Below are 25412 nucleotides of genomic sequence, written 5' to 3'. Positions count from 1 at the left end.
ACATCATCACCCACATCATATGACACAAGATGCATAACTCAGGCACAATTTTCCATGAATATTCCACTTTTACTTAGAATTTCAGGTTAAAGTTTTATGCACTTTCACTCTGTCTCTGTTATTACTGAATGGATCTGATTCAAACTTAAACAATTGTTCAACATCATTACCCTTATCATATGACACAAGGTGCATAACTCTGGGACCAATTTTTCATGAATTATTTCCCCTTTTTACTTAGAATTTTAGGGTAAAGTTTTGATGCACTTTAACTGTGTCTCTGTTATTACTGAATGGATTTGATTCAAACTTAAAATACTTGTTCAACATCATCACCCACACCATATGACGCAAGGTGCATAACTCTGGCACCAATTTTTCATTAATTATTCCCCCTTTTTACTTAGAATTTTAGGTTAAAGTTTTGATGCACTTTCACTCTGTCTCTGTTATTACTGAATAGATATGATTCAAACTTAAAATAGTTGTTCAGCATCATCACCCACACTATATGACACAAGCTGCATAACTCTGGCACCAATATTTAATGAATTATGCCCCTTTTTGCTTGCTTAGGATATACTTATATAGTGTTTTGATACATTTTATCTTTACCTCTCTTATTACTTTAAGTTGATATTTTTGACATAGACTCAGGCTATTGTGCAATATCTTCATCCACATTTGGAGTCATTAAACACTCCAGTGACAGCTCTAGTTTCCTCAGATGTGCCCAGTTTCACTATCCAGCATCGAAACAGTCGAGCGCGCTGTCTCCTGTGACAGCTCTTGTTTGCTTGTTGTTTTACTTTGTCGACCTATTTTTGCATCTATTAATTATTATATATATCCGTACATGATCTTCTGTGGGGTTGCGGTTTGAGGATTTGCATTCTGTGAATGTTTCTGTTCCTAGTGGGTAGCTATCCTTGTTTCTTGTGTGCTACCCTTGACGACAAAATATGTGATTGAATATTATTTTAGCGCTGCCATTTTACTGTCTTCTAATACTGTAACGATTGGTTAGTCTGCACTAGAGCGGAACTGTTGTCCTGCGGGAAAAGGCGGTTCTGTGACGGCATGAATCTCGAGTTTGGGTCCCAGCTTCTCCAATGAAATTACGAACATTCTACCCTTTCAGATAGGAGTTTTGTCTAGGTGTGACAATCAATAGAACAAGGGAAGCTTCTGCAATTGAACATCTACCTTATCTTACACTGCTCTCTAAGAACCTAAAATGACTAACACCTTTTTCTCTAGTAACAGATGGAAGGGGTTTGGAACGACAATATCAAAGTGAACTTAGATACATATGCACATAAGAAAAACTACAGTTTGTCGATAGCACACGTATTCATGAGATTTGATCCGTATCCTGCAAGCAATTTTTAAAAGACGAATTAGTATACCTAGAAACCTCGAAGGCTTCTGAATGGGTCGCTCGTCAGTAGTCAAGACTATTTGCTGAAGATCGTTGAAGGTTTCAGTGACTGACTGTAGACTTCGGGCAGCATTTCACTGAATCTTTCCACGCGCCCGTGCAACAGCTGTGGCTGTTGACCGGAAAGTCATTCAATACTGAGTGTATACTTTTAATCAAAAAAGTACATCACCAACTGTTAGTAGCTAAGTGCAGTGAGTACAGACATACTTTTTTCATACCATCAGTGGTATGGTGTTATCAAATAAAATTTTAGATACTCAACATGGATGATCTAAATTTTTATCTGGTGTTATAATTATGCAAATAAAATAATCAAACTTGACTAACTTCGCTGGTACATATGCAGTCTGATGATGATAACCATATGTAACAGCTGAACGTTTCATGTATACATATCATGTATGAAATAAGAATAAAATGTGAATGTAATTAGGTTTTGTACAGATTAATTAAAAATAGGAGTTTTGCGGTCCGAGTGACAGTTTAAGGTGATTTATATCATCGGGCTGTATAATATAATCGGGATGTGTTAAGTAACAATCGTATCTAACGTTGAAAGATCTACACGTAACTGGTCCGTCGCCGTCAATTTTTAAACCAAAAGAAAAATGTCCTTCAATTAAAGAGGACGGGAAAACATGATTTTATGTTAACATTTAGATGTAATTTGTTTCCTTTTGGATGTGCAAACTGTAGTGAAGTTTAGCTGTGTTTTGAGGAAGGACTTCTAAGCAAGATATGTAATAATGTTACTTTCATTAGTAAAACAATCAATTCTTGCGAAATAGATGATGTATTTGACATGCACCTTGGATTATTTCATAACAAATGATTTAATTAGAATATTTTGTATTTTACAATGAAATATAATGTTGAAAGCGGTGTATGAAGTTGTTTTGGAGTAATTGTATACACTAGTGAAGATATGACACACGTACGAACGTAACGTACTTTTCGAGTAATTATTTATTACTGAATCTGACAAAACTTGTACGACACTGTGTTGTGTGACTGTTCAAGCAGACGACAATTACTGCTCAAACATTTGGATCTAGATGTCCTTCTGCGGATGGGAGACATGTCATAAACCAGACAGTTGTTTCTGTTCCCATTTACATGTTGTTAACAGCGAAAAACCTGACAAAAGAACACCAGAGTGACAATCTTTATACACGGCTCATTTTGTTTACGAAGTTTGAAAAGTAGGTTGAAAAATTACTGCGTTAAAGATTTGGGCATCTCCATCTTCTTTCTAAATAAAGTGAAATGCTAACATTAGTACCAAAAATATCTTCTTTTTTGTATATGATGCACTTTCTGGAGTTTGTATTGTGGTGAGGATGGTGCAGTTTTTATCGTAGCTTCAGTCACGTTATTTACGTTGATAAAACAAATGGACCGTTATTTCAATTATGAATTTAAGTGTGAACAAACGTATTCATTTGTATATATGTGGTTGATAACTTTAAACATGTTTTATGAGTTAAAAAAGGACGGATTTACAAGGTAAGATGGAGTAAGATATATTCAAAGGTTAATTAACAGGATAGCTAAACCGTGAACTGCATAAACAAGACTTAACATTAGAAGCAACAGCGATAACAACAGCAAAAATACAACAAACAACAGCAAATATAACAACAACAACAACAATAGCAGCTACCAGATAAATTTTAAGAAATAGTGATCAAGAAATCTGTGAACCAAGCTAAGCTGCCAGATTAGTTTAAAGAAATAGTGACAAAAAAAATCTGTGAACCAAGCTAAGTTGCCAGATAAGTTTAAGGGAATAGTGACCGAGAAATCTGTGAACCAAGCTAAGCTGCCAGATAAGTTTAAGGAAATAGTGATCAAGAAATCTGTGAATCAAGCTAAGGTTACAAGATGACTATAATCTATCAATACAAAGTTGCCACGACCTCGTTTTTCGGCTTCTTCAAGTTGCTGAGGAGATGGAGGGGCAGCGTTTACAAACTGATGTTCAAGGAAACAATTATATTTTGTGCCTTGTATACAATTATTAGCCTTGTTTACAGGCTTGCGTTAGATAGCTACCAGAGAAGGTATGCCACTTTATCATATATAAGTACATCAATGTTTCTTTGATTTACAAGTATATTAACAGGTCCCTGGTCTTTGGTCTTTGCTTTTAGCCTTAATTCCAGTGGCATTTTGCTGAAACCACATTGTCAGATCTCATGTCAGATTGCACATCAGTGTTCTTAGAATACTTGAGACGTAGGCTACAGTTATGATTTGGGATCTTTCGATTTTTATGTATATCGGTAACTTTCGACTTTTTTTCAAGAACGTATGAGTGAAAGAATCCTGGTAAGGAATACATGTATGTAGACGAACTGAATTTTTATCTTGAATTACAATTTCATCTGTTAACGATAAAGTACTGCACATCTGTCACAGTGTCTGTTTATTAATTAAGGTTGTGATATACCCACTCAAATGAAGGCTTTCATACAGTAACTTTCTAGACATGTTATGTCTTTGGAAATACTTTGATAACATGTTCTTTGACTGGCATTCGTACATTATGGAGAAGACAAATTTATTTTCATTTTTTCCATGCATCTTGATATAATTCCTACAGAAAAGTACTCATTCAGTACAATTCAACAATGTTTAGTGAACGCATTTTCTGCGCAGTGTCACTGAATAATATTCAGTGAGCACTGCTGAGTGAACGCTTCTTCTGACTAGTGTCACTGAAATGTACCACAAACCAATGAATGCTACTTACTGAGTCACTGAAAAATATTCCGTGAGCAAAGTTACAGAGTGTGACAGACTGTGCTGTCACTGACCAATACTTTATAACTGCAGTTTAATGAATGATGCTCACTGAGTACTGTCACTGAACTCATTGATGACAGTTCAGTGAAAAATGCATGTGTGTGAGCTAAGATCAATGAATACTATACTTACTGAGTGCACGGCCACGGAACAATACTTAATGAGCACAGTTCAATGAACGATACCTACTGTGTGTTGTTAGTTAACAGTACTCAGTGAGAACAGTAACTGAGTGCTGGCACTGAGCAATATTTAGTGAGCTCAGTAACTGAGTGCTGGCACTGAGCAATATTCAGTGAGCTCAGTAACTGAGTGCTGGCACTGAGCAATATTCAGTGAGCTCAGTAACTGAGTGCTGGCACTGAGTAATATTCAGTGAGCTCATTAACTGAGTGTTGGCACTGAGCAATATTCAGTGAGTTCAGTAACTGAGTGCTGGCACTGAGCAAGGGTCCATGAACACACTTCAATGAACGCTTCTTGTGGGTAGTGACACTGAACAATACTCTGTGAGAACAGTCCAATGAAAATGCTGCCATTGACAGTACTCAGTGAGCATAGGTACTAAGAGTTGTCACTTAACAGTACCCAGCGAGCTCAGTTACTTAGTGCTGTCACTGAACAATATCCAGCGAACTCAGTTACTTAGAGCTGTCACTGAACTATACCCAGCGAACTCAGTTACTTAGTGCTGTCACTGAACATACCGCGGAGCTCATTACTTGAGCTGTCACTGAAAATCTCCAGCGACTCAGTTACTAGAGCTGTCACTAACTATACCCAGCGAGCTCAGTTACTTAGTGCTGTCACTGAACTATACCAGCGAACTCAGTTACTTAGAGCTGTCACTGAACTATACCCAGCGAACTCAGTTACTTAGTGCTGTCACTGAACAATACCCAGCGAGCTCAGTTACTTAGAGCTGTCACTGAACTATACCCAGCGAGCTCAGTTACTTAGTGCTGTCACTGAACTATACCCAGCGAGCTCAGTTACTTAGTGCTGTCACTGAACTATACCCAGCGAGCTCAGTTACTTAGGCTGTCACTGAACATACCCGAACCCAGCGAGCTCAGTTACTTAGTGCTGTCACTGAACTATACCCAGCGACTCAGTTACTTAGTGCTGTCACTGAACAATACCCAGCGAGCTCAGTTACTTAGAGCTGTCACTGAACTATACCCAGCGAGCTCAGTTACTTAGTGCTGTCACTGAACTATACCCAGCGAGCTCAGTTACTTAGTGCTGTCACTGAACAATACCCAGCGAGCTCAGTTACTTAGTGCTGTCACTGAACTATACCCAGCGAGCTCAGTTACTTAGTGCTGTCACTGAACAATACCCAGCGAGCTCAGTTACTTAGAGCTGTCACTGAACTATACCCAGCGAGCTCAGTTACTTAGAGCTGTCACTGAACTATACCCAGCGAGCTCAGTTACTTAGTGCTGTCACTGAACTATACCCAGCGAGCTCAGTTACTTAGAGCTGTCACTGAACAATACCCAGCGAGCTCAGTTACTTAGAGCTGTCACTGAACTATACCCAGCGAGCTCAGTTACTTAGTGCTGTCACTGAACAACTCAATGCGTTCAATGAATGATACTGAGCGATTTCACTGAACAATAATCAACATTACTTAATGAATATTGTCACTGTACAATACTCAATGAGCACAGTCTAATGAACGATATTCACTGAGTTGTGTGACTGGTCAGTACTTACTGAACATAACTCAGTGAACGGCACTCAATACCACTGACTGATACTCGGTGATCACAGTTCAATGAACGATACTCGGTGAGTGTTAGCACAGTCAAATGAAAGCTATTTCTGAGCAGCGTCACTGAACAATCTTAGTGATCACAGTTCAATGAACGCTCCTTCTGAAATATGTCACTGAACAGTATTCAGTGACCACAAATCAGTGCATGCTACTTACTGAGTCACTGAAAAATATGTAGTAAGTGATGTCGCTGAACAATACTTAATGAGTACAGTTTAACGAATGATGATCACTGAATACTGTAACAGAAGCCGGCAGTTTAATGAACATTATTTACTGAGAAGTGTCACTGAACAATACTCAGTGAGCACAGTTACTCTGTTCTGTCACTGAACAATACTCAGTGAGCACAGTTACTCTGTCCTGTCACTGAACAATACTCGTGAGCACAGTTACTCTGTACAGTTACTCTGTACTGTCACTGAACAATACTCAGTGATCACAGTTACTCTTTCCTGTCGCTGAACAATACTCAGTGAGCACAGTTACTCTGTACTGTCGCTGAACAATACTCAGTGAGCACAGTTACTCTGTACTGTCGCTGAACAATACTCAGTGAGCACAGTTACTCTGTACTGTCGCTGAACAATACTCAGTGAGCACAGTTACTCTGTACTGTCACTGAACAATACTCAGTGATCACAGTTACTCTGTACCGTCACTGAACAATACTCAGTGAGCACAGTTACTCTGTACCGTCACTGAACAATACTCAGTGAGCACAGTTACTCTGTACTATCACTGAACAATACTCGTGAGCACAGTTACTCTGTACTGTCACTGAACAATACTCAGTGAGCACAGTTACTCTGTCCTCTCACTGAACAATACTCAGTGATCACAGTTACAATGTCCTGTCACTGAACAATACTCAGTGAGCACAGTTACTCTGTACTGTCACTGAACAATACTCAGTGATCACAGTTACTCTGTACAGTTACTCTGTACTGTCACTGAACAATACTCAGTGAGCACAGTTACTCTGTACTGTCACTGAACAATACCCAGTGAGCACAGTTACTCTGTACTGTCACTGAACAATACTCAGTGAGCACAGTTACTCTGTCCTGTCACTGAACAATACTCAGTGATCACAGTTACTCTGTACAGTTACTCTGTACTGTCACTGAACAATACTCAGTGAGCACAGTTACTCTGTCCTGTCACTGAACAATACTCAGTGATCACAGTTACTCTGTACAGTTACTCTGTACTGTCACTGAACAATACTCAGTGAGCACAGTTACTCTGTACTGTCACTGAACAATACTCAGTGAGCACAGTTACTCTGTCCTGTCACTGAACAATACTCAGTGATCACGGTTACTCTGTACAGTTACACTGTACTGTCGCTGAACAATACTCAGTGAACACAGTTACTCTGTACTGTCACTGAACAATACTCAGTGAGCACAGTTACTCTGTTCTGTCACTGAACAATACCAGTGAGCACAGTTACTCTGTAATGTCACTGAACAATACTCAGGACACAGTTACTCTGTGCTGTCACTGAACAATACTCAGTGAGCTCAGTTACTCTGTACCGTCACTGAACAATACTCAGGAGCACAGTTACTCTGTACTATCACTGAACAATACCCGGAGCACAGTTACTACTGTACCGTCACTGAACAATACCAGGAGCACGGTTACTCTGTACGTCACTGAACAATACTCAGTGAGCCAGTTTCTCTGTACTATCACTGAACATACTCGTGAGCACAGTTACTCTGTACTGTCACTGAACAACTCATGCGCACAGTTATACTGTCGTTCACTGAACAATATATGATCACAGTTACAATGTCTGTCACTGAACAATACTCATGATCACAGTTTACTCTGTACAGTTACTTCAGTACTGTCATGAACATAACTCAGTGAGACACCAGTTACTCTGTCCTGTCACTGAACAATACTCAGTGTACACAGTTACTATGTACAGTACTCTGTACTGTCGCCTGAACAATACTCAGTGACACAATTACTCGTCCTTCATCTGAACATACTCAGATGATCCACAATTACTACTTGATCAGTTGTCACTGTACTGTCGCTGAACAATACTTGAACACAGTTTACTCTGTACTGATCACTGAACAATACTCAGTTGACACAGTTTACTACTGTAACTGTCACTGAACAATACTCAGTGAGCACAGTTACTCTGTACTGTCACTGAACAATACTCAGTGATCACAGTTACTCTGTCTGTCACTGAACAATACTCAGTGAGCACAGTTACTCTGTGTCCTGTCTCACTGAACAATACTCGTGAGCACAGTTACTCTGTACAGTTACTTGTACTGTCACTGAACAATACTCAGTGAGCACAGTTACTCTGTCTGTCCTGAACATACTCAGTGAGCACAGTTACTCTTTACTGTCACTGAACAATACTCAGTGAGCACAGTTATTCTGTACTGTCACTGAACAATACTCAGTGAGCACAGTTACTCAGTTACTCTGTACTGTCACTGAACAATACTCAGTGATCACAGTTACTCTGTTCTGTCACTGAACAATACTCAGTGAGCACAGTTACTCTGTCCTGTCACTGAACAATACTCGTGAGCACAGTTACTCTGTACTTACCTTACTGTCACTGAACAATACTCAGTGACTACAGTTACTCTGTACTGTCACTGAACAATACTCAGTGAACACAGTTACTCTGTACTGTCACTGAACAATACTCAGTGAGCACAGTTACTCTGTACTGTCACTGAACAATACTCAGTGAGCACAGTTACTCTGTAATGTCACTGAACAATACTCAGTGATCACAGTTACTCTGTTCTGTCACTGAACAATACTCAGTGAGCACAGTTACTCTGTACCGTCACTGAACAATACTCAGTGAGCACGGTTACTCTGTACCGTCACTGAACAATACTCGTGAGCACGGTTACTCTGTACCGTCACTGAACAATACTCAGTGAGCACGGTTACTCTGTACCGTCACTGAACAATACTCAGTGAGCACAGTTACTCTGTACTATCACTGAACAATACTCGTGAGCACAGTTACTCTGTACTGTCACTGAACAATACTCAGTGAGCACAGTTACTCTGTCCTGTCACTGAACAATACTCAGTGATCACAGTTACGCTGTCCTGTCACTGAACAATACTCAGTGAGTCACAGTTACTCTGTACATATCTTACGTCCGAACAATACTCAGTGAGCACAGTTACTCTGTCCTGTCACTGAACAATACTCAGTGATCACAGTTACTCTGATTACACATGTGTACTCAGTTACTGTCACTGAACAATACTCAGTGACACATTACTCTGTCCTGTCACTGAACAATACTCGGTGATCACAGTTACTCTGTACAGTTTCACTGTACTCTCGCTGAACAATACTCAGTGAACACAGTTACTCTGTACTGTCACTGAACAATACTCAGTGAGCACAGTTACTCTGTACTGTCACTGAACAATACTCAGTGAGCACAGTTACTCTGTACTGTCACTGAACAATACTCAGTGATCACAGTTACTCTGTTCTGTCACTGAACAATACTCAGTGAGCACAGTTACTCTGTCCTGTCACTGAACAATACTCGTGAGCACAGTTACTCTGTACAGTTACTCTGTACTGTCACTGAACAATACTCAGTGAGCACAGTTACTCTTTCTGTCACTGAACAATACTCAGTGAGCACAGTTACTCTGTACTGTCACTGAACAATACTCAGTGAGCACAGTTATTCTGTACTGTCACTGAACAATACTCAGTGAGCACAGTTACTCAGTTATACTGTCCTGTCACTGAACAATACTTATTGATCACAGTTACTCTGTACTTACAGTTACTCTGTCCTGTCACTGAACAATACTCAGTGAGCACAGTTACTCTGTTCTGTCACTGAACAATACTCAGTGATCACAGTTACTCTGTATTGTCATTGAACAATACTTAATGAGCACAGTTACTCTGTACTGTCACATGAGCACAGTTCCAATGTATTTATCGCGTAAATTGTATATGAAATTTTCATTGAGTTGAATTATATATAACATTTTTCCTTTAATCTTACAACGGAACTTAACGGCTGCCTTTTTTGTCTTATGTATGGCACCCAGATATTTTATCAAAGTTTGACAAATAAATAATTCCCAAATATAGTTTTAATAAAAGTTTGAAGTCATTTATGGATTTATCAAATTTTTGTTTTCTAATTTCAGCGTGTTTGAAAAAATTGTTGTTTACTGTAACAGCTACACGAACTTAATACCGGTATCATTTGTGCTCGGGTTCTACGTGTCTGTGGTTGTAACAAGATGGTGGCAACAATTTACAAACGTTCCCTGGCCAGACAGGTTAGTGTGTTGTGTTTTAGGCGAGGTCGACATAATTTAAGTCAAATGATGGCATCTCGGCTTTCAGTGATGTAGAAATACCCCCAGGTGGCCCTCTGCGCATAATTTTAGGTACGAACGGGCACCCAGTTAGAACCAGCGTCCTTCCACTTCGCAAGAAATAATTATATATATCCCTAACAGGTTTAGAACCCAAAGCGCTAACAGACCTCTGAGCTATGTTTGGGGCTTTCATCTAAACAGGCCAGTACTCACTTTTTCTTTTCCGGTTCATCTTGACAGTTCTTTACTATGATATAAAGATTTCGAATACCATGGAGGTTTTTTGCCTTGCTTTCTGTGCATTAAGAATTGAAGAATAGAGAAACAAAAAAAAAAAAAAACACACACACACACACAAAAAAAACCCAACTCTGCCTAATATTGTTTTTAAACTGGTGTATTACATGTATGAAAAATCTGAAAGCCTTAGAGAATTTTCACAGAGTTCTTGAAAATTCAGTTGAGAACACAAGCGAAAGCCGCCAAAAGGCTAGCATCATTTGCTGTTTTATATAATTACAGAACACTTTACATACTGGGAAGCTATCTGGTTGGCCTGGACGAACATGGACGGATATACAGAAGAACTGTGGCCAGATACATGTTGTTTGGGCTTATCTTGATCCTCAGGTCCGTCAGTGTGTCCGTTATGAAGAGGTACCCAACCATGGAACATATTGTCGATGCAGGTTTCATTTATATGTACATAGTCTTTACGCTTTTCGAATTTCTATTTTTTTATTTAAAGCTTCTCTTTTATAGATGAGGTGAAAATTTTAGCTTTTTGTTTTAAAATAATCACTTTATGATATAAAAATAAGTACCTTATACATGTATACAGAAAAAAAAGAAGTGAAAATAAGTATTTAATGGTATAGCCAAAAAGTGGTCTTTGTTGGAAGGTGTTCTTTTTTCAAAGGTTAAAATACGCTGCAAATGTTAAATTGGGAAATGCGATTTGTTGTGTACAGCTAGAAGGTCCGTCTTTACAGTTAGTCTCTTTCAATCTGTTTTCAGTAGCACAGGTTCGACTCTGTATGCATATATCCTTGCGGAATGTTGTTTTTTATTTACGCTTACTAGTCATTTGCTCTTTTGCCAATGTCCTAAAAATTAATGAAAATACATTTTTTTAATTATACATACATTTATATCACCATGATGTTAATAACATTTTTAAAAATGCCCATTCAGTTTACCATCAAACACCATTTTTAAATGTCACAAATATACGCATAGAAGTTGTGTTTTTTTAGAAAATAGGTGAAAACAATTTATGAGGTGTATATTTATCTTTTTTTGCAAGAAAATGGTGAAATGTCATATATAAATATCAGAAAATCTTTTTTCGGGAGGAGACACATTGGCGTTTTTTTCTTCTTTTTTCTGTTTTTTTTTTCTATCATTTTCTTACTTAATCACATTTAACTCTAGTTTGTACATTCCAGACATTTTAGTGTGTTTTTGTGACTTTTCGAAAATGGGTTTTCGTAAAATGAATAAAAATGATGTCAATTTTTTTTTATTTTGTTGAAACTTTGAAATAATATCAGCGATATATGCTGGACGTATTTATTAGATGTTAGCACTATATCAAATACAGGTTAGTTGTTTAATTCGTATACACATTTGAGCCGCACCATGAGAAAACCAACATAGTGAGTTTGCGACCAGCATGGATCCGCGCAGGCTGGTCAGGATCAATGCTGATCGCTAACAGTTTCTCTAATTGCAATAAGCTTTGAAAGCGAACAACACGGATCCTGACCAGACTGCGCGGATGCGCAGGCTGATCTGGATCCATGCTGGCCGCAAATGCACTATGTTGGTTTTTTCATGATGCGGCTTATTTATGTGCAACGTTTTCAGCTATGATGGATACGGTATAATGAATTGTAACCAAGGAAAATTTGAAGACGACATGATTAAATCAGACGTTTTATATCAAAAGTCGGTTAAAGGCACTAGTTTAAAACATTTGAGAAATTTTCTTTTTTTACCAAAATTTTGTGAAAGAGTTCCTTTAATGTCAAGTTGGTACGTTTTTCTTTGATTCTTTTGACGTTTGGTCTTGTGCTTTTAAAATTTTTAAGGGTAAAAAAATAACGTTTGTTTGAATTATATATTTATACTTGAAACTACTTGAAAGTACACCTTAAAATATTTATGTGTACAAACACATTTCTAAAGACAAATGTCATTTCATAAATATATTTTGCTCGCGCTTTTAAACGTTTTATTTATTGTTCATGGCCCAAGACACTTACGAATTTCTTTCTCACCTGTGATATTAGATTTAAATATGCACAGAAATCGGACAGAATTTAATTCATTGTGCGTCATACTTATTTGACATCTTTAAAAATGCACATATTAAACCTCATGTTTCACCGTCGAATACCGTAATGTGATATACGTAATGCTGATATGTTAACGTCACATTCTGTAGTGAAGGTCAATACATACGATTTATGTATGAGCCGCTCCATGGGAAAACCAACATAGTGGCTTTGCGACCAACATGGATCCAGACCACCCTGCGCATCCGCGCAGTATGATCAGGATCTATGCTGTTCGCTTTTAAAGCCTATTGCAATTACAGAAAGCGTAAGAGAACAGCATGGATCCTGATCCGCGCCGGCTGGTCTGGATCAATGCTGGTCGCAAAGCCTCTATATAGGTTTTCTCATGGCGCGGCTCATATCATAATGCAAGACGCAAGACAGTGTACCATACATAACGAAGTACTGCCTGCGTGCACTGTATACATGTTGCAAGGTTATATACCACTAAAATAAATACTTCTTTGTTTCATATAAAATTCAGCCATTTAAGGACGGATGGATATACTTCCTAGATTTTCATCCAGTCGTAGAGCTTAATTAAATAAGATAAAGAGGGATGGGGTGTTGACGTTACAGGATGCGGTTTTTGGTTTCAACTGCACAGCCCGAAATACGCGAATATAAGTTTGAAAAGAGTATCATCTGTTGCAAACTCACTGGTTTAGCTGCAAATGCACTAAATGGTAAAATAGGGTTTATATATTAAACACATTTTTACTACAGCATATATTTGACCAAATTATTGTTGAAGACCCTGGAAAGCTTGCTATGTTACGCCCCCTTCCCAGACTGTCCGCGAAAATTCGCAATATAAATACTAAATAGGTTTGACATGACATCTAAAGAATGTTAATTTATTAACAAGGTGCCTGTCAGAATTGCTGTAACTGTATAGTAAAAAACATTGAGATACTTAATTCTTCATAAAAGCTGCCATAAGTCACAAAAAACTTGCACGCGATGTTGTGATAGTGAAATATGCTTATAACGTTCATTTGATTCGTTGTATATGGGATATCAGATTCAAAAGACCTGTTCGACAATGATTGTACGCATTTGTTTTCATTGCAAATCAAATATATGGACAAACAAATTGAGATATGATGTATCCCCTTTATACTCACTTTTACCTACTTCGATTTTCCGTCCATCGCAAAGATGGTAGTTGTGGAATTGGCAGTTCTCCCAGGTGTAATAAAATCAGTGAAAAGACCCCTTGGAGGCATAGAACGCAACCAAACAACAATAGTAGACTCGGTTTGTTTGAGTCTTTTCAAGAGCTGTAATGAAATGTGCTACACCTCTCACGGCTCCTAGCACCGGCTGAAGCGGAATTTCTATTGCATTAGAATTGAATGTTCTCCATAGTCCCAAAAGGATCAGAAAATTTAACAACTCTGAGGTGGGCTCAATTGCGTACACCGTTACACCGATTTCGCCTTCAGTCGGGCTAGTTGCGCGCGCATCAATTCTGTACACTGCGGTACATGCCAAACAGCCCGGCCCATTTCGGTGTACCGATTACGTGAGCGGGACAGCCCATTTTTGTATGAATCGAGCCCATCTATTGAGGCCAGGTACGGGGAGACGTTTTACAGCCGTCAAACGACGCTTTTTAACAGGTTCTTGTTTTGCCGAAAGCAAGCAATACTCCTCCGGTCAGTGTCAAGCCAGCGTAAGTCAACATACATGCTTTATTGCGTTTACTGTCAACTAGAATAACACTTTTTGCGCAAATCGAATGATCGGACAAATGACCCTTGTCGTAAAGGTCATATTGAATAGGAATGACAATACACAAACACTCCTGTACTAACCAATCGTAAAAAATAAATACTGACGACTTTGTTGCCTCGGCAAAAATATTTGATAATTGTTTAAATGTAAATAACTGACCATGCACGTACAATACTTTTAGTCTAAAACAACATCTGTGTGATTAGTAAATGAGTTCATTTTTCGGGGGTGTTTGAACAGGAGAGTAAACGTGTGTTAACAGACAGAATCTCGCGTTCACGTGCTGTTAAAACACCTTTTTATATATGCGCGTTCCGCGGCAAAGCATAAACGCATTACGGCCCCAAAACGAATAATTAAAAAAATGACGCCAACGTCATAAAACAACACTGACATTCCCGCACATTTCATGCACATTTAATGACGTTGAGGAACAATATATTTAACAAATAATCAAGGCCTTCGAGTGGTTTATCGTCTGATTTACCACGGTTCAGAGTTCAGATGCGTAGGAATTGAACCACGAGGGCGTTAGCCCGAGTGGTTAAATACTGAAGCATCTGAACGATGAACCATGGTAAATTAGACGATAAACCACAAGAAGGTCTTGATTGTTTTCATTCTGACATGCTTATTGATATATTTTAATAAATATGCTGGACTTTATTTACGCGAGGAGTAATGTATCAGACGTCATGCGGCAATTTGACGTCATAATTGACGTCATAATGCTCTCGCGCGTCAACCGTCGTTTATCGCAGAATATATAGAGCTTGTTTTTTTTCTTTGTTTAACTGGAAATCAAATCGAGCCATGTTAGAATACTTACTAGATTTTACACGTTTCATGCCAGAATAGAGTTAGCGCATGTTCATTTCGTGTTATAACATCTTCAGAATCCCTCAGGATACGTTGGTACCCTCGCCCTACCAGTCTCATGCACCAACCAATCCATCGGGATTCTGGAGATGTTATAACAAGATTAAACATGCCTTATCTATTCATTTAAAACTAGATTACCGTATAGGCTACACCGTTGTAAATTACAATTTTATTCACGCATCTTAATTATACAAAAGCATATGATATAATATTTATTTTAATGGGGAAACGTTGATAAATTAGAAAGGCTTGTCACACACCGTGAAGCATTTGTTTAAAATGTTTTTAGAAGGTTAAGAAATTCAAGTTTTGCCCGATATTTGATCATTTTTAAATGTTATACATCAAAATATTTGACATTTTCCCGACCTGCATGCAAAATAATGTGCAAAAATTAGCATGCGATATCATTAATGTTTTGTCTTATTAGGGTTAACAAAAATGTTTGTGACTTTGACTGTAACAGTAAATGACATAAATCAAACAGGTGGAGGCTGAAAGAAAACACTGTGAAAATAGTAAATTTACTGTCTATGCGGCCACTAGGCGTCCCAGTACCATGTCCAGAAATGAGACCGTGTTTTGAAGAGTATTGTCCCTTGATTATTAAACCAAGTTGTTTAAATTTGATTGTTTCCCTTTATACCATTTTAACGCGAGTATCTCTTTTATCTTGATAATCTTCACTTTACACTGGTTTTGTTAGGGGTATTGTAACGACATGGAATGAGCGGAGTTTATACCTTGCCCGAGGATACTTGCTGTAACATAACATTGTAATTTCTTCAAATTGGTGACTTTTACTGTTTTTGATAAGTAAATGAACTGCTTGAATATATTGTGTTGATTTCTTTAAGTTTGTTTTCATCTTGTAAAGCAAATTAGATAGTGATAACTACTAGAGATGTTAGCAACATAACACTCACTGACATGGCTTGTGTTGTTAGCAAAATATTACCAATCCATGAAACTGTATGAGTTGTAACCCTCTCCAACTGATGCAAGTCATGTAGCTGAATAGTCTGAGCCCAGTTTTCTTTTCTTCTATATCAGACCGGGATTTCAGGTGATTCCACCGATGCTGGAAAAATTATCTTACTCCCTTCTAGTATTTTGTTTTGCTGCTTGTTTTACTTCTGTGATAATCAGGGAGTTTTGCTGTTAGGCGTAACAGAACTGATCATCGGGGATTGGGGAGGGGCGGGGAGTTGCTTGGGGGCTTGCTGTCAGGTGTGATAGAGATGCTTGTTTTACATCTGTGATAATCTTAGGCTTCTTGCGAGGTGAACATGTCACCGAGGTGCGATACAGACAGCGGTGTGTTAAGTTAATCGCAATTCAACATTGACGTTCGTATGGTACATGGAGTTATGTGAATGTTGCATAATGTGCACAATTAATTACTCATGCGTATTGTTTTAATACCGAATTTATTGAAGAAATACTGAATCATTAAATGATATGCAAGCGTCTTAGTGTATATACTATTACATGAAACGAAGACTGTATCTTTACCTTACTGTTTAACCTAAATGTAATGGATAATTTGAAAGTATTAACATGTTTCTAATACACTTTGTTTCTTTGTTTTAAGCTTTTAAAACAGGCGTTGGCTGTCGATTTCACAATATTTTTGTCAGCAAATAACCTTCGTCAGATAATTGATCAAAAACATTCAAATTTCTCTCTGTTTTATTCTCCTTCGCAGATGAATAAAGCGGACAATTTAGTAAAACACGGTTTTCGCATTCAAAGTTATCTTAACAGTTAAAACAAGTCCTTTTGTTTACATCTGAATTTCATAATTATCTGCCTTATTGCTACATACTCCATTACAGCTTAAGCATGTACGTTCACCCTTCCCCGCAAATGAATCACCCCATGCTATTTAGTGTTCCCAAAGTCAGAATATGGAAGCTGATTTTTATCATTCAAATAGACGAGCCATTTTGCGTAGATGACTTTCGGTAAAGGCCCGAATGAAAGATAGGTCAATTCAACGTATTAACGCTTTGCGTGCTAGTATCTTTTTCGGTGCATAGAACAGCCGTGAAATATTTTTCATCCTCAGTCAAAAGCAGTTTAGAATCAAATTCTTAAACTCCACTGGATTGAGCTCAGGAATATTATAAAAGATTTTTTTGTTATAATTACAGGTTTTATAACACACGAGGAAGTAGTCATGTATGAGCATGTGGAGTGTAAATACAACAAGTTCTGGGTGCCACTAGTTTGGGCGAACAGTGTGCTAACACAAGCCAGGAAAGAGGGCAGAATAGAATCGGAAATCGGCTTTCGTTTAATTATGGAAGTATGTTTAGAATTGTAGTTAAGCTAGTCTATAAACACACACACACACACACACAAGTGAAATGCAGAAAAAAGACTGTTTGTTAAAGACCCACTACAGAATAATTGTATTCATTGTTTTTTTTTCATGATGGTAATTCGTAAAGGCCTAAATCTGCCACCTGTCATCTTGTAGTATCTGCTAAACAAAATCATTTTCTTGAAGTTTACGGGGAGTGGGAGGAAAAGAGGTCACTAAATTAGTCGGTCTTTAACAGATGGTCTCACAACAGTATTGTACTGCCAGTAGGTAAAGAGATAAACAACTGGTGCCCTTCGTGGCAGGCTGTATAGTTGTGGTCTATGGTATAGATTTGATTGAAGTTTTATTTATTTCAGGGAAGATAGAATCTTTGATATATTTCAAAGTTTATTTTGTTTTAACATATTGTAAAATTAATTTTCATCAACGCAATTTTTTCACCCTATTTTATAAGGTAATGGCAAATACACCGACATAGTACTTTCAAAAGGAGTAAAGTTTTGTTCAGGGTACAATTACCCAGGGTACAGGTTCTGTTTCTTTTGTAAGTGGCTAATCTACCACAACTTAATAGATGAAACAGAGAATTCTGAAGAAACTTTGTGTGTGCACACACGCGTGTGGGTATGTTTATATAAGTCCATGAGTTTGCTACTGCTAGAACTTACTTTTTATCAATGTTTCAGATTATCTGATAACGTGTTGTTCAAATCTAATGAAAATGAAACTTGTAAATTATATTTGAGCCGCGCCATGAGAAAACCAACATAGTGGCTTTGCGACCAGCATAGATCCTGACCAGCCTGCGCATCCGCGCAATCTGGTCAGGATCCATGCTGTTCGCTAACAGTTTCTCTAATTGCAAAAGACTTTGAAAGCGTACAGCATGGATCCTGACCAGACTGCGCGGATGCGCAGGCTGGTCTGGATCCATGCTGGTCGCAAAGCCACTATGTTGGTTTTCTCATGGCACGGCTCATTTGATTTTTTTCAGCAAATCGCTGATTTCCGAGACAAGTGCTCCTTGTGTTTTGTTTACGACTGGATCACGATCCCTCTTGTCTATACACAGGTAAACTAAATGTACATAGGAATGTATCGTTTGCATCCATATTCATTTTAAAATAGTTATGAGTGGCCGTTTCAACAATGGTCAGGATCAACATATTTAGCACAAGTTTGATATGGATGGTTCCAATCGAGACGTACTGTTATATTGTCATCAGATCTTGTCCTTGTTACATAATATTGAAATGTATTTCCATAATGGCCCTGTAATAGATCCAGTAACATTCATGAATATGTAGTTTTCTATGTTCTGCAAAAACAAAATCAGCTTGAAAATCAAATGATTTAAAATGAACAGGAGTAACAGGCTAACTATTTGGCTTATATTAAGTTACTGTTCATCAACGATTATTAAGTTTCCTCAACGATCACGACATGAACGATTTAACCATGATACGCCGACAATATACTGCAATGATGATGTTTCTTCGTTAACCCTTAGCCTGCTAAATTTCTATAATGGACTGGTCCATCATTCAATTTGGGCATTACCATTTATTATTCAAAGGGGTGTTCACTGAAAATTTACTGACTGAATAGCGAACAGTGCAGACCATGATCAGACTGCACGGATGTGCAGGCTGATCTTGGTCTGCACTGGTCGCAAAGGCAGTTTTACTGCCGCCAGCAGGCAAAGGGTTAATGAATATTTTAACATAAAAAATCTTCTTTCAGGTGGTGACTTTGTCAGTGCATATATTCTTTGGAGCGTGTTTGATTGGTCGGCAGTATGTTCAGAACGACGAGGCCCATCCGGATTTCTACATCCCCTTCTTTACCTTGCTGCAGTTTTTCTTCTATATGGGATGGCTTAAGGTACTGAAATTCTACAAGACACAATGTTTTAGAAATAATTTTAAGAAATAGATAATATTGTTGAAAAAGTATAGCTTGAACATTTTAGAATTTCGGAATGGACATTCTGGTTTAAACTTTAGCCTGCTCGCGGCAAGAGGTTTTGCCTATGTTTTAAAATAATTTTAAGAAATAGATAATATGGCTGAAAAAGTATATCTTCAACATTTTAGAATTTCGGAATGGACATTCTGGTTTAATCTTTAGCCTGCTCGCGGCAAACGGTTTTGCCTATGTGACCAGTGCAGATCAAGATCAGCCTGCACGTCCGTGCAGCTTGATCATGCTATTCAGTCAGTAGTTTTTCAATGAACATCCCTTTGAATATGAAAAGTGGTACTGCTCAAATTGAATGGCCCAGTCCATTTTAGAAATTTAGCAGTATAAAGGTTAAATGAAGTTCAATCGAACTTCCATAATAGTCTATTAATACTGACCAATCTCATCCGTAGTTGTCTCCCTTTTAGGTACCGCTAGGTGAGGTACCCAGCCGAAAGGAATTGATTACCAAATTGAGATAAATCTTCAAAGCTTGTCTGGTATAAGAAAAGTTTGAAACCTGTTAATAAGGGTACTATTTTTGAAGGTTGTTATATAGACGCCTTCCTGTACAAAAATGTAGTTGTGTTCTGTTTCTAGGTTGCAGAACAGATGATAAACCCGTTTGGCGAGGATGATGATGATTTCGACCTGAACTGGCTCATTGATCGACATACAGCTGTAGGTATTTGGGGTGGAAAAGTTTGAAAATATTTAGTGTTCACTGAGTTAGAGTTGTTTCTACGTTGAAGAACTTATCGTTTCGCATTTGACGTTTCATGTTATACGAGGATCTGCCCGGAATAGTTCTGGTTACTCCACCTTTCCGAAATATCTGAATGCTACTTAGTCTTGTGGCGTAACATCACTCCAATAAAAGACTTTTGAAAAAAGTTGAAGACGAATGAATATCAGTAATGATTTAATTTCTGAGAAGTTGAGCAATTTGGAAGAAATGGTAGTTCACGTGATTACACCTTAAATTCATAATTCGTTTTTCAGGTTGCAATGTGTTTAGCTGACCAGTGTCACGCGAACTATCCACCACTGACTAAAGACGCTCATTTCAACGAACTCACGACCGAACTTCCATATACCGAAGCATCTATGTCATCAAAAAGACCAATTTTCTTAGGATCAACTTTTAATTTAGAGTAAGTCGAAGCTGAGAGGTAGGTCAAGGTCATAATGTTTTCCCGTAAAAAAAAAGAAACTGAAAAATCTTTCACATGAATCAGAGTGTACATGTAAATCTACTGCATAAAATTGGGTTCGAAGTTTCTGTTAGTGACGTGATTACTGTTTGTATTTACACTTATTTAAACCCATATCTTAGCGACTCCACAAGAAGACAATGAAAAGATAGAGGAAGATACAGAAGACGCTCCGAATCCAGAGGCTTTCGGTTTTCTCAAACGTGCCAGGTGAAAAGCACCTATACACGGGACTCTTATCCTAAATGTTTATAATTTTAAGTTGAAGGAACGGGGAATTGAACTCGCCACCAATGTTTTATAACAATACAGTGTTACCATTGTACCATTGCGTCCGCTTTTGTGCTATTTAAGTCTTTGTCCACCTTCTATATCTATTACAGACGGCCATCTATACATGATCAGAGGATCATGCCATTATCTCATCTCGCTGCTGGGCACGAGGGTCATCACTTCGGATTAAGACAAAGGTCCAACACAGGGCCCAGGCATAACACAGGATCAGTGTGGAGCTTGTTTGGTTTTAAACCAAATCTTCAGTAAGTATTGCTTGAAACAGTCATCAACAGCAGCTGTATTAAACCAAAATTAAAAAAAAAGAATGTATTTATTGATATAAAAGTATTCTTGTCTGAGAATTTTTACGCTTATATGTTTACGATATTGCTTAAGTAGAATTATGTAGAAGATTTCGATAGGAGTAGTGTTATGGAAATAATGATTTTCATATATTATATAATCTGGTGGGAAATGTTTATTTTTTGAAAGTGTGTTGTCATGCAATGCCATTTAGTTAAAAACATGATCTTTATTGTTAACTTCTGGATTTATATATTCACGAAGGAGAGGAGGTTTTGGTGGGTCGCGTGACACATTAAAATCAAATTCAACCATGGTGAACGGTCATGCCGGTTTTGGGCCACTAAATTATTCGAACCCACACGATCCAGTGCAACGGGAACATAGAGACAGCAGGGGTAGTCGAGGCAGTGGGGTAGGTTTTTGTTTAAAAACTTATAAAAGACATTAAAAAAACTTATTTAATACTTTACGGTGTTAAAAACATTGGAAGAGTTGGACGTAAGTAAATAATGTTGCTAAACCAGAAAATGTTATAAAATCAAAGGATATTCCTAAAAAATAAACATATCATTTAAAAAATCGTTTCTTATGTCAGGGTTCACGGTTGGATATGTTTATACCACCGAAGGACGAACTTCCTCCAGAGTATGTTCCCTTGAAACGTGCGCGCGCAACTACAGACGCTCCACATCGGCCATTACAGCGCGTGGTTGATAACGATCGAGAGAGAAAATGGAGTTTTCCACTGAGTTTACTGAGAAAGAAACAACAAAAAGATATCATGGAAAGAGGTGTTTCTGTTTCATCTTCAATTTCTCAAGACGCTCAATCAAGAGAGGATTTAGAACCACTTCTTACTCCGCCTTTACAACGAAGGTAGGCTTATTTCTCGAAATTCTAGAATCTGAATGGTTGATTCAGAAAACTGTTTGCAGTCTGTTTATTTATACTCGCCACCGGCCAACCATATGTCCGAGTTCTACAGCATCATAATATCATCGTATTATATGTGACAGGGCATGAGATTTCGGGTCCAAATGCGATTTTGCTCGAAAATGGGGGTGGGGGGGGGAAGGAGGAAAGCTAATCTGACACAGTAATAATATATTATATCCGTGTCGTTCTGTATCTGCGGTTTAATGATAGTGTCAGCGTTGTTATATGTTCCTGCATTCAGGACGGTCCTGGCCTGGTGCAGCATCACGTTGTCGTTGTCCCCGGAGTTATTTGTCTTCCCTGCAAGTGTTGAGGTTCAGCAATAAAATGCTCACGAGTTTCAGCACTTGGAGAGAGGTCTAACATTATGGACCATACCCTCTGATGAACGTACTTTTCAGGGTCACTCCCCCCGCCCCTGACTATTGTTATATAGCGCTAACTAGGTCGTACCTTGACTGACCCAGTAAGTTCTATATGTGTCCTCTCCACGACCGTTTACGTTTAGGGGGCAGGATCAAGTCTAAGACACCAGTGTTAAAATTGACCAATGGCAATGAAACATTATAAGCCTGATTATACAATGTATATAATATACATATAATTTATTTTCGATCACACTAATTAGTAGCCCACCAAACGTTTTGTCGCAGTTGTATAATTTTCCATCAAGACAATTTGGCGAACTGTCTGTGTATAACTATGTATACAAAGTGAATTAAAGTTGGTTAAAAAGACTTAAAAAAAACTGCTTTACATGTAGGTTCGAACTGCGCAATGTGAACATATTGCATTTGCTTTTCATCCAGTGAATGATATTTCAATTTTACATAAATATAACCAATTCTGTACCTTTAATTTCAGTCGTTTCGTGGTCGAGTCTGTACCAGGTGATAACAGCAACATTGATGCATCGAAGCAAGCAAGAAACAAACAACTCCTTGACAAACACATGGCATATATGGCAGTATCAAGACCTCCTGTCCTGTCCGCCATTGAAGAAGGCAATACTATACGAAGCGTTAAGGTATGGTTTATAAAACACATGAACATAACCGTTCATTTCATTTTAGATTTGTTTTGGTTATACTTTAAAGGGCCGTTATACGTTAAGAACGCGAATATTCAAAATTATTCTATGCAGAAAAAAAAATATGTATTGAATATATATTTTACCTATATTGTGTTCAACGACTAATGTCAGTGACATGAGGTATTTCTGAAATGATGTTTTTAAAAAAACACTTTGTTCTAGATAGTTATTTACGGGACAGCACACATTTGAAAGGAAGCCAGTGATGAACAATGTCTTAATTGAAAAAGACATTTATGATTAAAGTTGAATCTTCATGCCAAAGTTAGTTTGAAACCACGAGTTTAATATCCATTCTTAATTCAATGCCTTTATTAGAAACCTCATTCTCAGTTTAGAATTTGACATATTTTGAATTTGCCCTTCAGTTGAACATGACTTCTAATACAATCCCAATTGAATATCTTTTTCAATTAAAAGCAATATAAAGCATTTAGCTGAATTTAGGATTTAAAACCATAAATTCCACTTTCAGGATTTAATACCCTCACCATCCTCGCACTCACTGGAAACGATGGACGAAAATCCCCGCTATGCAGATGGAGACGTTCCTATTCCAACCACTATCGAAGAAGAAGACGACGACGAGGACGTCTTTCATCAGGAGAAAAATGTTGACAGGTTTAAGCAAATTATATGTTACTGGCCGGACGATTGCTAGTGATTTCCGTAAATTTTCGGTGACCCCAAATGAGCTTTGGAATCTTGTAAAATCAAATTAATCCGTCGGCAATATTTCCTTATTCATAATAACTTTAAATGTTTCCGGAATTTTCTTACAACACGAAGAAATGAATTAACCACTGTTTTTCTTTTATGAAAAGAAACTACAGGATGTCATAATTATCCATACAGTATGAGAATTGAAAAAAATATGTGCTTCATACGAACAGTAATCTGACATTTCTAGGAGTGGGGATGTATTTGAAGATTTTAAACAAAACTCCTCGAGACTTCATAAAAATACATACCGACTGAATTATGTACTCTTTTACGCCGCTGTTCAACAATTCAAAAACAAAATATAATATATAGAGGAGACTGGTATTTGTTACATAGAACTCTGTTCTGAAACTAATCTAGGATGCTTTTCTTGTCTTTCAGATTTGAACCAGCCGACAACACAACTGATATAGAAATACTGCAAACAAATGAGACCTTTAAACAAATAATGTTTCCTACAAACGAAACGCAACAGTCAGAACTTTTCCATGTAAATGAAACTACAAAAGACGAAGAAATACAGAATAAACGAACAAACGAAGTCGAAATGACACAATTTCAAACTGTACCGGAAACAGAAGAGACACACAACTTTGACCGTGAAGAAATTTCAGCATCCGGGGAGTTTGTATATATAGATACGGAGGAAAACCAAAGTATAAGTGCCTCTGCGTCTTCAACTGATTTACAGTCATACACAGTACCTTCAATTGTATTACCGGATGATCTTTAACTTCAAGATAGTTTAATGTCCATGTGTTCTATAATCACCCAACAAAGTTGACACCGTGTCGTCTGATGTTTTAACTATTGGAATTATATAAATAACTGCAGGTTTCCATCAATATGACAGAGGAAAGATTCAGTTTTCTGGGGAGTGTAATTTTAGCTTCAGTATGTTGATTGAGTCATTTAACTTTGCATTTTTCTGCTGAGGACAGATTGCAGGCTAACTAGGACCATGATATCAGTTTATACCAGTGAATAAAGCGCGAATCGTTGATTTTAAATTGTGTAGGAGCATCCCAACATTTTCAAAATTTAGAAAGAACTTTCGTTTGTGAGTAATTGTAAATAAAATGTTAAGAAATTGAGATTTTTCTACTGCATTAGTAATGCAGAAAAAAGTAAGTGAAAAAAAGAATTAATTTTATTGCGTAAGTCATGCAGTAAAAATATGGAAAAATAGAAGGAATT

General features: G+C 37.7%; 1 protein-coding gene across 2 annotated transcripts; it reads left to right on the top strand.

The window, feature by feature from the left end:
• Positions 1-1804: 1804 nt before the first annotated feature.
• LOC123559734 (bestrophin homolog 15-like) lies at positions 1805-25309 on the top strand. 2 transcript variants are annotated; one of them, XM_045351782.2, is made up of 14 exons: positions 1805-3507; positions 10233-10367; positions 10932-11098; positions 17530-17684; positions 18700-18777; positions 19449-19589; positions 20268-20348; positions 20670-20821; positions 21265-21420; positions 21725-21875; positions 22059-22339; positions 23264-23426; positions 23968-24113; positions 24597-25309. In XM_045351782.2, exons 1-14 carry the CDS (start codon positions 3329-3331, stop codon positions 24946-24948), a joined length of 2337 nt encoding a protein of 778 aa, XP_045207717.2. In that variant the 5' UTR covers positions 1805-3328; the 3' UTR covers positions 24949-25309. The 2 variants fall into 2 exon arrangements, with proteins under 2 accessions (XP_045207717.2, XP_045207719.2); XM_045351784.2 differs by lacking the exons at positions 1805-3507; positions 10233-10367 and having other exon boundaries at positions 11021-11111.
• Positions 25310-25412: the final 103 nt, after the last annotated feature.

This window comes from Mercenaria mercenaria, chromosome 10, assembly GCF_021730395.1.
Source record: "Mercenaria mercenaria strain notata chromosome 10, MADL_Memer_1, whole genome shotgun sequence".
In the NCBI taxonomy this organism is placed as follows: Eukaryota; Metazoa; Mollusca; class Bivalvia; order Venerida; family Veneridae; genus Mercenaria; species Mercenaria mercenaria.
The sequence above is the reverse complement of the archived record's forward strand: the minus strand, read 5'-3'. Positions and strand labels throughout refer to the sequence as shown.